Here is a 14,729-nt window from a genome sequence, read left to right as displayed (position 1 = left end):
TCTTTGCCAAAGCACCCCTGAAACCAGGAGGCTGCACTGTGGGGCAGGGGGCGCTTGGGGAAGACCTGGACCGGGGCAGCAGGATGCACCACCAACCTGGTCATGGCATACCATAGCCTAATTCTTCTACGCTGCACTGCTGCCTGCTCTCCTAAGAACGTACGAATTCTCCAGCTCACTTGGCTAGAGACGAAGGCTGACCATGTGAGCTGGACAGGGCATCATTCTCTCTCTCTCTCTCTCTCTCTCTCTCACACACACACACACACACACACACACACACAAACACCCCTTCAGTACGACTCTGAATACCAGTTGCTGGGTAACAAGCAGTGGGGAGCTCTCGCACTCATGTCCTGCCTGTGAGCTTCCCATAGGCATCTGACCAGCCACTGTGGGAACAGAATATTGGACTTGGTGGACCTTTGGTCTGATCCAGGACACCTCTTCTTCTTCGTTTTGAAAGACGTGTTGAAGACCACCCCCGTGAAGGCTCTTCGCCCCTCAGGTGTTGCCACCAGCAGACATTCCGGCTGTCTATACAGAGGGAAGTGAGAGGGGAAGTAGGGCCATTTTACCAGCCCTCCTGAAAGACTATTTCACTGTTCTCCTCTTCCCTCCCTATCCCTATTTCCTTGTATGCTGTGTCTTTTTAGACTGTAAACCTGCGGACAGGAACTATTGATTGCAGGTAAGCCACTCCAGGAGTCTTTTGGCTGAGGAGCAGGATTAAAAACACTTTAAATAAAGTGTGAGGAAGTGAGGTGGGTGGCTACCAGGAAGAGGGCCTTTTCTGCTGTGGCGCCCCGGCTGTGGAATGAGCTCCCTAGAGAGGTTCGCCTGGCACCTACGTTGTACTCCTTCCAACTCCAGGTGAAGACCTTTTTATTCTCCCAGTATTTTGGGCAAGAATCCCTTAGAAGAAATGGAGTAGCACTCATAGTCAACAAAAGGGTGGGAAAAGCAGTACTGGGGTACAATCTTAAAAATGAGGTCAAATCAGTCCATCCTAAAGGAAATCAACCCTGAGTGCTCATTGGAAGGACAGATAATGAAGCTGAAGCTCCAATATTTTGGCTACCTAATGCGAAGAGAAAACTCCCTGGAAAAGACCCTGATGCTGGGAAAGACTGAAGGCAAAAGGAGAAGGGGACGGCAGAGGATGAGATGGCTAGATAGCATCACCGATGCAATGAATATGAACTTGAGCACGCTCCGGGAGAGAGCGCAGGACAGGAAGGCCTGGCGTGCTATGGTCCATGGGGTCACGAAGAGTCGGACACGACTGAACGACTGAACAACAACAACAATTTTAGCATTTTAGCTTCCTAGTCTTTTAGCTTTGGTGTTTTAAATCTGTATTTTAAATTTCTGCATTGCGGCTAGGTTTTATTCTGGTTGTATTGTGGATTTAATGCTTTCATATTTTATATTCTTTTATGCAGTGCTTTTTGGTTTTAATTTTTGTGAACCACCCAGAGATCTTCAGCTATTGGGTGGTATCTATATCTATATCTATATATATCTATATGTGTGTGTGTGTGTTTATGTTCCTAGCCATCCCAACTGCCTGCCCAGTGCCTCAGAACATGGTAGGTAGGTGCCCTCCTCTTAAAGGCAGTTCTCCAAGCTGCACCCATTCCTGTTCCACCTCCACCTTCATACACCCTAATCTCTCTGAAGCCAGACCAATCTCTACAGATATAGTTCGGTGCATTTGGTGATGGGAAAGCCCTTTGCACTTCCTGGAGATACGGTAGTTTTCTTTGGTACTTCCTTCACACACATTTCTGGGCTGATCTCTGGAACTGAAAACAAATGCTGAGCAGTGCTGACTGAGTCCCTGCAAAAATAAAGCCCCGGCTATCTCATATTTTGGATTTTGACTTGTAGCACAATTCCCAGAAAGGTTAGCCACCTCCTGTGGCTAGAGCTGGGCTTGACGTGGAGAGATCATCTTTGCACAGATTCACTATTACTTATATTGATACATTTTAAATATCTATATTCCACATTTGCCGGGTTAAGAAAGCAGCAGTGGAGGCTGGTGCCTCCGATGTCAGTGGGGCAGTGAATCAGCTCCGGGTTTCAGTCAGAACCAGTTAGAACTCTAAAGGGGCTCTCAAAGCTGCTATGCACCTTTGAGAGCCCCTTTAGAGTTCTAACTGCTTCTAACTGAAACCTGGAACAGATTCACCGCCCCACTGACATTGGAGGCGCCAACCTCCATTGGAAAGGGGGAGGGAACATGCGCCATTGCTATTCACTTCAATTGATTATTAGAATCCTCACACAGTATAGACCCTGGGCTTCTTCACATGGAGCGTTTATCCTGCTATTGAGATTGGCTACTCACGGACGTTTGTGGGCCCGTTAGATGACGTCATCAACCTCCAGGGGTTCTCCTGCACTAAATGACCTTTATTCCCATTTTTAAAAGATCGGCGGTAATGAGCTATCCAATTACCACACTCGAGTTCTGCTTGAGTTCCCTCTTGAAAAAGGAAAACCCGCAAGAAGAGGAGCTAGACCACAGCGCCATCTAGCGGCTGTATAATGAAACATACGGAAGACTCAGATAAGGGGGGAAAGGAGGTGGAAAATGGGAGAGGGGAGGAAGCCCTTTGTGATCCTGCATTTAAAATGGGAGCAGAAAGCCCTGTTTGAAATGTGGGATTTAGGCTGGTGTGGAGATGCTCTCTGTGTGTAACTTTCCTCAGGTTCTCTGGTCAGTTAAATGATGCAGCAAAGAAATTGAGAGGTCAGAGTAGACATGTGTTAGTCCCTGAAGAACTGTATTTATTTGGGTGTGTGACCATTTCTCAGCCACAGTCAGTTTCCCATCTGTAAAGTGGGAAAAGTAGCATCCACCTACCTTGCAGAGTTGTTGGGGAATAACCTGGGACATGGAAAGCATTCAGTAATGGCTAGTCATTGTGCTGGGTTTTCCCCTCTTCTAGAAGACTGAAGTGCCTCTCCTAAGGCTTAGTTACCGGCAGTAAAAGCTTTAAGCTAAAATAGGCCCTTCTTGCGGTCTGGCCACCATCACAGGCTCGTCTGGTGGGAACGCGGGAGAAGGCCTTCTCGGTGGCTGCCCCAAGGCTCTGGACCTCCCTTCCCAGGGAGGCAAGAGTGGCACCCTCCTTGATATGCTTTCTCAGGCAGGTAAAAACTTGTTTGTTCCTGCAGGCCTTTATGGATAGCTAGTCTGGACCTCTGTGAATATGATGGATACTATGGTTTTTATTTCTTGTCTTTTAAAAGTTTGATATTTTATATAATTTTAATATTATTGATTATTCCATTATATTTTTAACTTTCTATATTTCTATTTATAGGTTTTAACTGTATAAGTTTTTAATGTTGTAAAGCCGCCTTGAGTCCCAGTATTGGGGAAAAGGCAGGATATAAATAAATAAATATAACTATAATAATAGGCTGGTATTTTTAAATTCTGCCCCCTTTGCCCCGACTCACCACTGGAATGCAGCCCCCAAGAGCTTCTCCAAAATTGCATACAGCCCTCAGGTGGAAAGAGGTTTCTCACCCCGGATCAGGGACTCTCCAAGACTTCAGATCAAGGTCTTTCCCAGCCTTGCCACAAACTGAAACAGGGACCTTTTGCATGCAAAGCTGGTGTTTTATCATTGAGCAACATTCAAGTTCACTCATGATCTCAAAGGCCTTTCCGTGGGGAATTCTTCCCAGAAAGACCAACACCACTCCCTTTTTGATCCCTCTGTTCTTCTCTGAAAAGGAAATCTATCCAACACATTCAAAAGGCCTTGGGGGGAATTAAATTATTGCTTCACTAAGTACATTAGATTATGTTCTCAACTGAGATCAAGGATTTCTACATTATTCTGACTAATAAATCCTTCTGGTAGGAAAGAATGCTTCTGTTCAGGGTTCCAGCCAGCTGTACGTTATACATGTAAGTTGTATGAGGTTCAAGCAGACCATGCCCCTTTTTGTTTGTTTGTTTAAATGCTTTTCAGTAGCATAGTGGAAAATTCAGAAGTGCGGGGTCCCTTTGTGACAGTCGCAGCCACACCCCCTTCTAAGATTGTACAACCTTGTCAGATAAGCAGCCTTCAACTGGGATCCAAAAACAGTGCAGCTGAGAGTAAGGTATTTCAATTGGACGTCTGAGAAAAAATGCAGGTTTTTTTTCACTTTTTTTCACTCACTCACTCACTCAAACACAAACATTTTAGGTTTTCAAAATATGGAAGCTTCACCCTCTACGGAAGCTTCACCCTCTCAACTCAGCCCTCATGGACAGATCCCTTCTCATTTAAACAGCCCCCTTGCACACTCCCTCAGCGCCCCAACATTACCCATTAGCCTTTCCTAAGCTCCTTCATTATATCTCTCCCATCCTGCAACAGAAACGTCCACACACCCAGCTGGATTGAAGCACACACACACACACACACACACTGGTGTAGTGGTTAATTTGGAAATGCAGGAGCTCAGTGTGTGTGACAGTCTCCAAGGGCAGTCCAAAAGTTTCAGGCCGCGGTGTCGCTCCATATCAACAAACCAGTTCTAGAAGTTGTCATTGCCACCGGGAGCACATCCAGACCAAGTCATCTCAAATACTTTGCATTCCAACATGGAACCATATATTGTTGCTTGGAAAATTAATTCCCCCCACAGCTACGGTGAGGATCGCAGCTAAGCTCAGAGGGAACAGGGAATTCTGAGGGGGGTGGTAGATGACATCAGAGTCCCTGCTAATAAAAAAGCACTGGGGCTGCGTCCCTGCCTCCACTACACCAATGTGTTTTGTACTTCTGCATGCCATGGGGTTCCCCTGAGTGTGCTGACCCTCTTGTTTCTCAGTGGGCCCCTATTTGCTCCAGTTTTGTTGGCACTGAACCACCTGAGTTTGCTATTAAAAGGAACAAGTGGAACCTGCAACAAAATGTTGCAGCATATCCTTACCCCTAACAGGACAGGTGTGTTCCTGTTCAGGGTTCCAGGCAGCCAGCTCCCTGGAAAACTGTATTATAACATGTTGGGGGCTGAAGGAAGGCGTGCCATTCATCTAATGGTGCAGCTAGGTAATTCTAGACCCTGGACTTCGGGTACAATCCTATGCATGTTTAGACAGAAGAAAGTCCTACAACTCTCAGCATTCCCCCGCCAGCTATAGCCAGCCATCTGTCAGGGATGCTTTGACTTGGATTCCTACATTGAGCAGGGGTCTGGACTCGATGATCTTGTAGGCCCCTTCAAACCCTACTATTCTATGACTCTATGAGTCCCCTTTTCTAATCAAGCACTCAGAAGAGCCCTACTGGTTTGCCTCTTGAGGTGACGATGCTCTTGGGGGCCAGGTGGTCGCTCAGCCTCCTCCAGAGGTGGAACTGCCCTCCTCCTGCGGGGATGGACTCATGGTCATCTCCACTGAGGGCCCAGGCTCCCCCAGGTCTCCTGCCATGGGTGGGGGAGAAATGTTAGGTGTGTGCTTCACAACAGAAGTAATACACAACCTCGTCTGGAATGCCTCCAGTGTGGGAGAGCCCACCACCTTCCTAGGTCATGGGTTCCATTGCTGTATTGATCTAACAGTCGGGAAGTTTTTCCTGATGTTCAGCCGGAACCTGGCTTCCTGTAACATGAGCCCATTATTCCGTGTCCTGCACTCTGGGATGTTCGAGAAGAGATCCTGGCCTTCCTCCCTGTGGCAACCTTTCAAGTACTTGAAGAGCGCTATCATATCTCCCCTCAGTCTTCTCTTCTCAAGGCTAAACATGCCCAGTTCTTTCAGTCTCTCCTCATAGGGCTTTGTTTCCAGTCCCCTGATCATCTTCGTTGCCCTCCTCTGAACCCTCTCCAGTTTGTCTGTATCCTTCTTAAAGTGTGGTGCCCAGAACTGGACACAGTACTCCAGATGAGGCCTAACCAATGCTGAGTAGAGGGGAACTAGTACTTCACGTGATTTGGAACCGATACTTCTATTAATGCAGCCCAAAATAGTATTTGCCTTTTTTGCAGCCACATCACATTGTTGGCTTATATTCAGCTTGTGATCGACAACAATTCCAAGATCCTTCTTGCTTGTAGTATTGTTGAGCCAAGTCTCTCCCATCTTGTAACTGTGCATTTGGTTTCTTCTTCCTAGGTGCAGAACTTGGCATTTATCCCTATTAAATGTCATTCTGTTGTTTTCAGCCCAGTGCTCCAGCCTATCAAGATCACCTTGAATTTTGTTTCTGTCTTCCAGAGTATTAGCTGTCCTGCACAATTTTGTGTCATCTGCAAATTTGAGAAGCATTCCCTGCACCTCCTCCTCCTCCAAGTCATTAATACAAATGTTGAAGAGCACTGGGCCCAGGACTGAGCCCTGCGGTACCCCACTCCTTACCTCTCCCCAGTTTGAGAAGATCCACTTGATAAGCACTCTTTGGGTCTGATTCTGTAGCCAACTGTGGATCCACCTGATCGTTGTTTCATCTAGCCCACTTTGAGCTAGTTTGCTCATCAGGATATCATGGGGCACTTTGTCGAAAGCTTTGCTGAAGTCAAGGTATATTATGTCCACAGCATTCCCACAGTCCACAAGGGAGGTTATCTGATTAAAAAATGAGATCAGATTAGCCCTCCTCCCTAGTAGCATTTTTGTCAGGGGGCCTGTAACGTGCTGCAGCTGAGCGCTGGGTGGGGCTCAGGAAGCTCTGGCTATATAAGCCTTCAATTTCAGGCTAACCATTGCTGGAACATCATTCTACCAGTGCCAGTTCCTTCTATCCTGTTTCTGTGACTTTGCCTTGTGTTTAAGCCTCAGTGTGACTGATCCTTGGACTCCTGATTTGTTGTACCTTGGGTGCATCTCAGACATCTCTCCAGAAGACAGAAGGTGGTTTCCTGTTTCCAGAAAACCACCTACTTGCCTGGTAATACTGTGCTTTGACCATCGCCTGTATCTTGATGACTCTTGCCTTAGCCTGATCCCATACTGGACTGAAACCTTTGTGCTTGACCATTTGCCTGCTTTCTTGCCATACCTTTTGGATTCCACCATAATTTGCCCTTATGGTGAAGCTGATTCAGCCAGAGCAGGACAATAATATATATTTAAAGTAAAAATCATAAGATGAGCATCTCTAACCATGAACGTGCCCTGCTGGCTGCCTCCGATTATAAAATGTGTTTGAGAATAAGAATAGATAGATGCAAATTTAGACATAATTATTATAATTTAAATTGAAACACAGAACATCTCATCATACTGCAGAAGGCTGTGCCCAGCCTGGGGCACCTGCTTGCTCAGTCTGCTGTTGCATCCTAACTGGTGAAGGGCAACAGTTCTGATGGTTCTTTATCTTTAACCCGGAGTTGAAGAGACAAGCCCTTACAATAGAAGACACCTTCAAATAGAAGATGGTCCTCTGGCAGTCCTTCAGATAGAGGACTGTCCTCTGTAAAGGGGGACACATGGCCACCCTACAACAGGTCCAGATGGCCTTGTGCCCCTTATCTCCATCAGCGAATGGCTTCTCCGCTAGAGCATTTTGCTCCCTGAGGTGACATTTTGCTGCCTGAGGTGAAGAACAAGATGGTGTCTCCTCCCGTTCTGTGTACAAAAGCTGACTGGACTGGGAGGTGAATCTTACTTCAGTACTAGCGGTGGGGCAGCATCCTCCGTGATGCCTGAAGGCAGCAGGCTAGCTTAGGGGGCGCAGGGCACTTGGCACACAGCTCTCTCATCTGACATCCTGCTGCGGCCTCCCATCATCTGCCTGAAGTGACTCTGCCTCACGGCCGGGCCGGGCCGGGCCTGTTCTCCACAGAACAAGCACTGTGTAACAATATGAAGGAGCTGCAGGGTTCCGCCTGACTGGGTTGTGCTTCCTGGGAGGAACCAAGAAGTAAGGGCAGCGCCCAGTGATTCCGGCCTGAGGGGAGCGCGGGCACGCACAGCATGAGAGAGTTCTGCAGAAAAGCCTTTTTGTTTAAATAACACTTGCAAGTTGTTTAGGGAGCACCGTTTTTATTCTATGAGGTGCAATCCAGCAACTTTGAAACACAGTACGTGTCTACAAACCAATGTGCCAGGTCTGTTTTCAGTGTCTGCTATCCTTACAGAATGTAATACAAAGTTTTACTGGATTAGTGTCAAGTGCTCAGTGTTGGGCTGCCTTTGAAAACTGTCCAGAAGTTGCAGCTGGCCCAGGATGCTGCAGCCAGACTGCCAAGTGGGACCAGTTACAGCAGGGAGCGTGTGACTTCCTTGCTGACAACAACTTCACGGGCTCCTAGTACATTCCCAGGCACAATTGATAGTGCTGATTATTATCTCTTTAAAGCCCTACACAACCTGGGACCAGGTTAACTGAAAAATCCCCTTCTCCCATACATGTCCATGCAGAAATGGTTTGGCCTTCCCCTTGGGCTAGAATACAAGTCCAGCTTCTACATTTTCACAATAGAATGTTAACTTTGCCATCTTCATGTTTAGGCTGTAAAATTTATGGCTCTCCCTTAAAATCTCAAAAGAGAATAACTACATTTCAGATGCTTTCTAGAGTCCTTGATGGTCCCTGACTAAGATCCAGTCGAGGTCCAAACCTCAGTTCAGTCTTTTTGTGTTTGGAAAAGACTTTCTAACTGATGCAGTAATGGTCCTAGATTTTTTGGTTGAGTCCATGTATCAAGTCAGATAATCAGAAAGGCAAGTTCTTTGGGTCTTATTGCTTTAGCTTCACGTAGGAATGCTTTTGCAGAATTAAGGTTTAGTGTTGTCCCCTCTGCTTTCTTAGGAAGTGGTTAAAAGTAATTACCATTAGAACAGTGTTCTTGTGTATTTCATAAAACAGTTACTGAGGATATTGTGTATTATGTTACCCAATGCCCTCTTTATAAAGATCTGCATTAAAAATATATCTCTGAGTTTGGACTCAGGAAGAATTTAGTTACACCTAGGCTCAATCTACACATAGCAGTTACACTGTTATCATATCATTATAATAACTATTGGTGCCCATTGGTGTCATGTGTAACAATAGTTATGATAACGGTTGTCGAGGTTGAGTAGTAGTGGGAATTAAAGAATTCCACACTTGCAAAACCCTTGTTTATTATTTGGGTAGGAAAACAGATAGCTGCAGCGGATCTATCTTCATACACGCAGGTATGAAGACGAACACTTTCACATGGTGCTTTGCACTCTTTATACCTGACATTCGTCACAGGCTGCTTCTTCCGTGGCTCCCCCTCCCATTTTCCTGTGGCCTTTAGACAACGCAATGCAACCCTATGAGAATCAACAATACGGTGCTTTCCAGTTTCATAGGAAATAGCTTAACCACAAATTTGTGGTAAGAATTACAAAAAAAAGGTAGCATGGGCAAGTTTCTGAAGCAAAGTTTTCTAGTGCAGCCTTTTACCAAAATACAGAGCCAAGAAATAGGCTCATACAAGATGGAGGTCCAAACATAAAATGGCATTGCTTTGGTTAATGCCCTCTACCTTCCATCACACGGTATAACTGCTAAGTGTAGATTCAGCCCTAGTGAATGTGTATGTTTTCTATTCTTTGATCATGAAAATTATATTACTTTTGGAGTTTCCTTATTTGTCCTGGCAGCCAGCAGAGCTAATCTGAAAGCTACATTTGTTGCTCAGCTCTGAATGTTCTTTCTGTTTTTGCTACAGCTTATAGCTAAACAATAAAATTACTGCTACATATTACAAACCTGCCCAGGTTTTAAGGTGTTCGGAAGAGGCCTTCTTAGAGTGGCCACCTAGGGATTGACCAAAAAAGGACACCCCCACAGATTTGCATAACATTTGCATACATGAATATATATGTATAGATGCAAATTTAGAAATAATTACTATGATTTAAACAGAAATACACCGATGCAATGAATATGAACTTGAGCACACTCCGGGAGAGAGCAGAGGACAGGGAGGCCTGGCATGCTATGGTCCATGGGGTCACGAAGAGTTGGACACGACTGAACGACTGAACAACAACAACAAACAGAAATACAGTACAGCTGACCATAGCAGAGAAGAAGGTGACCTGTGTGCCCGCCTGTTCGGTCTGCTGTACAGGTGTGTGCAGCATATTTCTTTAGGGTGTATGCCTAGGGAATTCTTTTTTATTTTAAAGGCAAACATTTATTGAATACTCAGTTGTAAAAGACATTATTTTTATTCATAAAACAAACTAAAGAAACTAAAACTTAACTAAACTTAATTTTTTAAATTAACAACTTTACTTTAAAAATACAAACTTAAAAATGAGACACAAAATACCGATTTTTTTGTGGCTTCTTATATAGTTCAAAGAATTTTCTAGAAATTCTAGAAACTAGTCGGAGGGGAGGACCAATGGTAATACGGCGCCACAGTAGTGGGGATGCATGTTTGGAGGGAACGCGGGCTATATACATTGTATACATTTCTACAACATCTATATTATGCCATTTGGTGCTTATTGCATAATACAACAATCCATACTTTAAAACTAAAACAGTGTATTATGCGATTAAATTAAAATGCAAAGTCACTTCTTCTTTTGAGACATTAGGGTGTGGCTGGGCACACCCTGTATGCATGCCTGTGTGTGCAGGTGCTAAAGGCTGATGGGCAACTTCAAGTCTCCTGCGCGCCCTCCCTTTTTATGGTTCTATATCTTTAAACAGGCTTCGGACTGGACAGCCCTTCAGACGACTGTCCTCTGTACTGTAAGACCCATGGCCACCCTAGCCCTTTCTCAATGTCCCACAAACATCAGAGGCATATTGGCTGGGGATGAAAGAGAGAGCCTTCTCAGTGGCTGCCCCTAGCCTTTGGGGCTCTCTGCCGAGGACTACAAGTCCCATCAACCCCAGCCAATGGCTAGGGGTGCTGGGTGTAGTAGTCAAAAACATCTCAAGGGACCCAGATTGGAGAAGACTGCTGTTGGGGAAGGTAAGGCTGTGATTCCAGAGCCATGACTAACTTATGTCGAGCAAATCAGGCACTGCTCTCAGTACAAACTCTACTGGAGTTTCATCTCCTGCCGTGATCAGTATTAGCCATAACTCTATATCCTAGATCAGAGGAAGGGAACCTCTGGCCCACAGGCCTGGTCTGGGCCACAGAGGTTCTCTATCCAGCCTGCGGAGACTTAGGCTCCTTCCAGTGGAGGCTGGTGGCTCCGATTTCGGTGGGGCTGTTATTCTGCTCTGGGTTTCAGTCAGAACTCTAAAGAAGCTATCCAAGATGTTGATCCTATTTGGTGACAGGGTTCAGCACCAGGTTCAGCACCTTGGATAGCTCCTTTAGCGTTCTGGCTGAAACCCAGATTGGATCCACAGCCCCACTGATGTTGGAGCCCTCATCTCCACTGGCTCCCTCCCCTCCCCAAGCCCCACTTCCTGGTCTAGAAACTACTGGGGCTTGGGGGCAGGGAGAGGCAGGGAGAGTAATCCCCTTGTTATCTCTGATCTGTGATCAGAGATAACAAGGGGGCTCTCCTGTGCACCTCTCCCCCTCCCAATGGCACATTCTCCTGGTGTGTTGGCCAGGGACCAAAAAGCATCATGGGAGGGGGGGCTGGCCCCCACCCCCTGAAGTCATTCAGACCATGGTGGGGTGGGGTGAGGTCATCTGGCCCGTGACCCCAAAACAGTTCCTCACCATGTCCTACATCGAAACGGTAGAGATTTCCTCAGCCTGTCTCCTGAAGAACTTTAATCTTTCTTCTTTCGAGAGAGGGCATCTCATTTAGAATGTGGGGTTAGGGTGTTTCCAGCAGAACCATTATGGCTGCAATCCTATGCATGTTTAGAGAGAGAAAAGTCCTACAACTCCCAGCATTCCCCAGCCAGCCATGCTGGCTGGGGAATGCTGGGAGTTGTAGGACTTTTCTCTCTCTAAACATGCATAGGATTGCACCCTTAATTTATTTTCTAGAGACAGTTTGAAAAAGCCAACACAAGGCCTGGGAAAGAGAAACTTTTGAGTTGGGTTGCCCTATTGCCCAGGTTATACCCATATTCTAGTCATGCCACCCAATGCCTGTTTGCACCAGTAGCTGGCCTGCATTCTCGGCTGCCTTTCTTTTTCTTTTTTTCTTTCAAAAAGCAAGTATCATCTAGTCACTGTAGATCCAGAGATACCATGCAAAGTGTGCAAGCACTACTCTGCCCAATTGATTTGTGAGAAACTACCCTGCTCCCGCCTTTCAGCGTTTTTAGCCCATCAGTGTAGATATGATTGACATTTAGAGGAGCCATACTAGCCTCATAGAGATAAAAAGAGAAATAGAGTGACATGCCCATCATCTCAAGAAGGAACTTCTTGATTCATTATGGTTATGATGGTTTGCTTTTGAGATTGCTCATTTGAAGTTGTTTTACATATATATTTCTTTTGTGTATATTGTCTGTTCATGTGTGTTTTTTTTAATGTAAATGGTTTTTAATCTCTGTATATTGTATGTTTAATGTTTTTAATCTCTGTAAATCACCCAGAGAGCTTCAGCTATTAGGCAATATAGAAATGTAATTAATAATAACAACAACAATTTTGAATCTTTTGAGGGTGTATTCCCTTATTATAATACAGCCACTTATTATAGTCATCGGAGGTTTTTTATACCTGGAGGTTGCCATGTGTCAGTCCTCTATTTGAGGGGCTGCTGGTGAACCATCTTCTATGTGAAGGTGGCCTTAATTTAAAGGTGCCCTCTCCTTGAATGACTATCCAGTCCAATTCCAGTTTAAAAATAATGAACAGTAAGACCTATTGTCTGTCAACAGTTAGCACCTGGAAAGTAGACTGAACAGGTAGACACAGAGATGTACTGTTGTTGTTGTTCAGTCGTTAAGTCGTGTACGACTCTTCGTGACCCCATAGACCATAGCACACCAGGCCTTCCTGTCCTCCACTCTCTCCCGGAGTGTGCTCAGGTTCATCAATGTTCAATCTTGCCATCTCTAGGGATGGCGGAGAATTTCTCCACGAATCTCCGGGAGGCCGAATGCCAATGCATTTGGCCCCCCGAAATTGGTGGTGAAATTCTCCGCCCCCCCGCGCCCCCCTGGGATGGGACTTACCTCTGTCGAATGTCCCTCTCGGCGGCGGCAGGTCCCGGCGGCATTTCGGCGGCTTTTCGGCAGCGGCGGGAGCAGCGGCCAGTCTTCCAACCAGCTGCCGCCGCCGCCATTAGAAAATAAAGTAAAAAAAACAAAACAAAACGTGATAGGCTACGTAACGATTTACGTAGCCTATCACGGCTAGATTTTCAAAGTCAGCCGTGATAGGCTACGTAAATCTTTACGTAGCCTATCACGGCTGACTTTGAAAAGAAAAGAAAAAAAGCACGTACGCAAATGGCGGCGCCCATGGGGGCTGCCATTTGCGTTCCTTATTTGGGCAGGGATAGTCTACGTAAAGATTTACGTAGACTACGGCGAAAATAAGGGCAATGCTGCGTTGCTCTTATTTTCGCCGTAGTCTACGTAAATCTTTACATAGGCTACCCCTGCCCAAACAAGGAACACAAATGGCGGCGCCCATAGGCGCCGCCATTTGCGTGCACGCTTTTTTTTCCCCCCCAAAGTCTGCCGTGATAGGCTACGTAAAGATTTACATAGCCTATCACGGCTGACTTTGAAAATCTAGCCATGATAGGCTACATAAATCGTTACGTAGCCTATCACTTTTTTTTTTCAATTTACTTTTTTATTTTGCGGCCGGGGAGACGGGGCGCTCCCCCCCGGCCTGAATTTCGGCAGTGAGGGATGGGGCGCCTCCCCCCCCGGCCTGAATTTCGGGGGGAGAACCGGAGCGCCTCCCACACACATCGAACACAGCTGCGGGACCAGGTAAGGGACTTTCGTCCATCCTTAGCCATCTCATGTTTGACCACCTCCAGCTTACCTTGATTCATTGACCTTACATTCCAGGTTCCTAAACAATATTGTTCTTTACAGCATCGGACTTTCTTTTCACCACCAGACACATCCACAGCTGAGTGTCCTTTCGGCTTTGGCCCAGCCGCTTCACTCTTTCTGGCGCTCCTTGGAAATTCCCTCTGCTCTTCCCCAGTAGTGTATTGGACACCTTCCGACCTGAGGGGCTCATCTTCCAGCGTCATCTCTTTTAGCCTTGTGATACGTTCCATGGGGTTTTCTTGGCAAGAATCCTGGAGTGGGTTGCCATTTCCTTCTCCAGTGGACCACATTTTGTCAGAACTCTCCGCCATGACCTGTCCGTCTTGGGTGGCCCTGCACGGCATAGCTTATGGCTTCACTGAGTTACGCAAGCCCCTTCGCCACAACAAGGCAGTGATCCAGGAAGGGGGAGATGTACTGTATTTCTATTTAAATTATAATAACTTTTTAAAATTTGCAACTATGCATATCAATTAGCATGTGCAAATCATATACAAATCACTGCCCTTTTTGTCCTCTTTTTTGGTGATTCTTAACTGCCCCCCGCTCATTCCTGAGAGAGAAGACATATTGTTGGGGGGTGGCAGTGAAGTTCAGTGTTGTCCAGCCTCCTGGCATGTTGATGTTTTAGGCAAATGCAGTTGGGGGCTGGACTGTGAAGGCGATTATAGGAACAACAACTGAATTGGGCTGACCAGAGATGTAAAGGGTTGATCTCCACTTTTTTTTTTTTTAACAGTGGTATTGATATCAAAGTCAGAGACAAAAATACCACTTAAAAGTATTGAGTGATGCCTCTCTCCAAGAAAGAAAAGAAAACACCAG

The 14,729-nt window shown here is 45.9% G+C and overlaps 1 protein-coding gene across 1 annotated transcript in view; it reads right to left on the bottom strand.

Moving 5' to 3' along the window:
• The window catches only part of LOC146339087 (uncharacterized), a 40,392-nt gene extending 36,780 nt beyond the window's left edge, over positions 1-3,612 (bottom strand). Inside the window, exon 1 of the mRNA XM_084812151.1 lies at positions 3,478-3,612. Within this exon, the coding sequence (XP_084668277.1) occupies positions 3,478-3,517 (40 nt within the window). The 5' untranslated portion in view covers positions 3,518-3,612. The remainder of the gene's footprint in view (positions 1-3,477) is intronic.
• Positions 3,613-14,729: the final 11,117 nt, after the last annotated feature.

This window comes from Heloderma suspectum, chromosome 8 (genome assembly GCF_057233095.1).
Source record: "Heloderma suspectum isolate Gila_16-S chromosome 8, 16-S_ref, whole genome shotgun sequence".
Lineage (NCBI taxonomy): Eukaryota > Metazoa > Chordata > Lepidosauria > Squamata > Helodermatidae > Heloderma > Heloderma suspectum.
The sequence above is the reverse complement of the archived record's forward strand: the minus strand, read 5'-3'. Positions and strand labels throughout refer to the sequence as shown.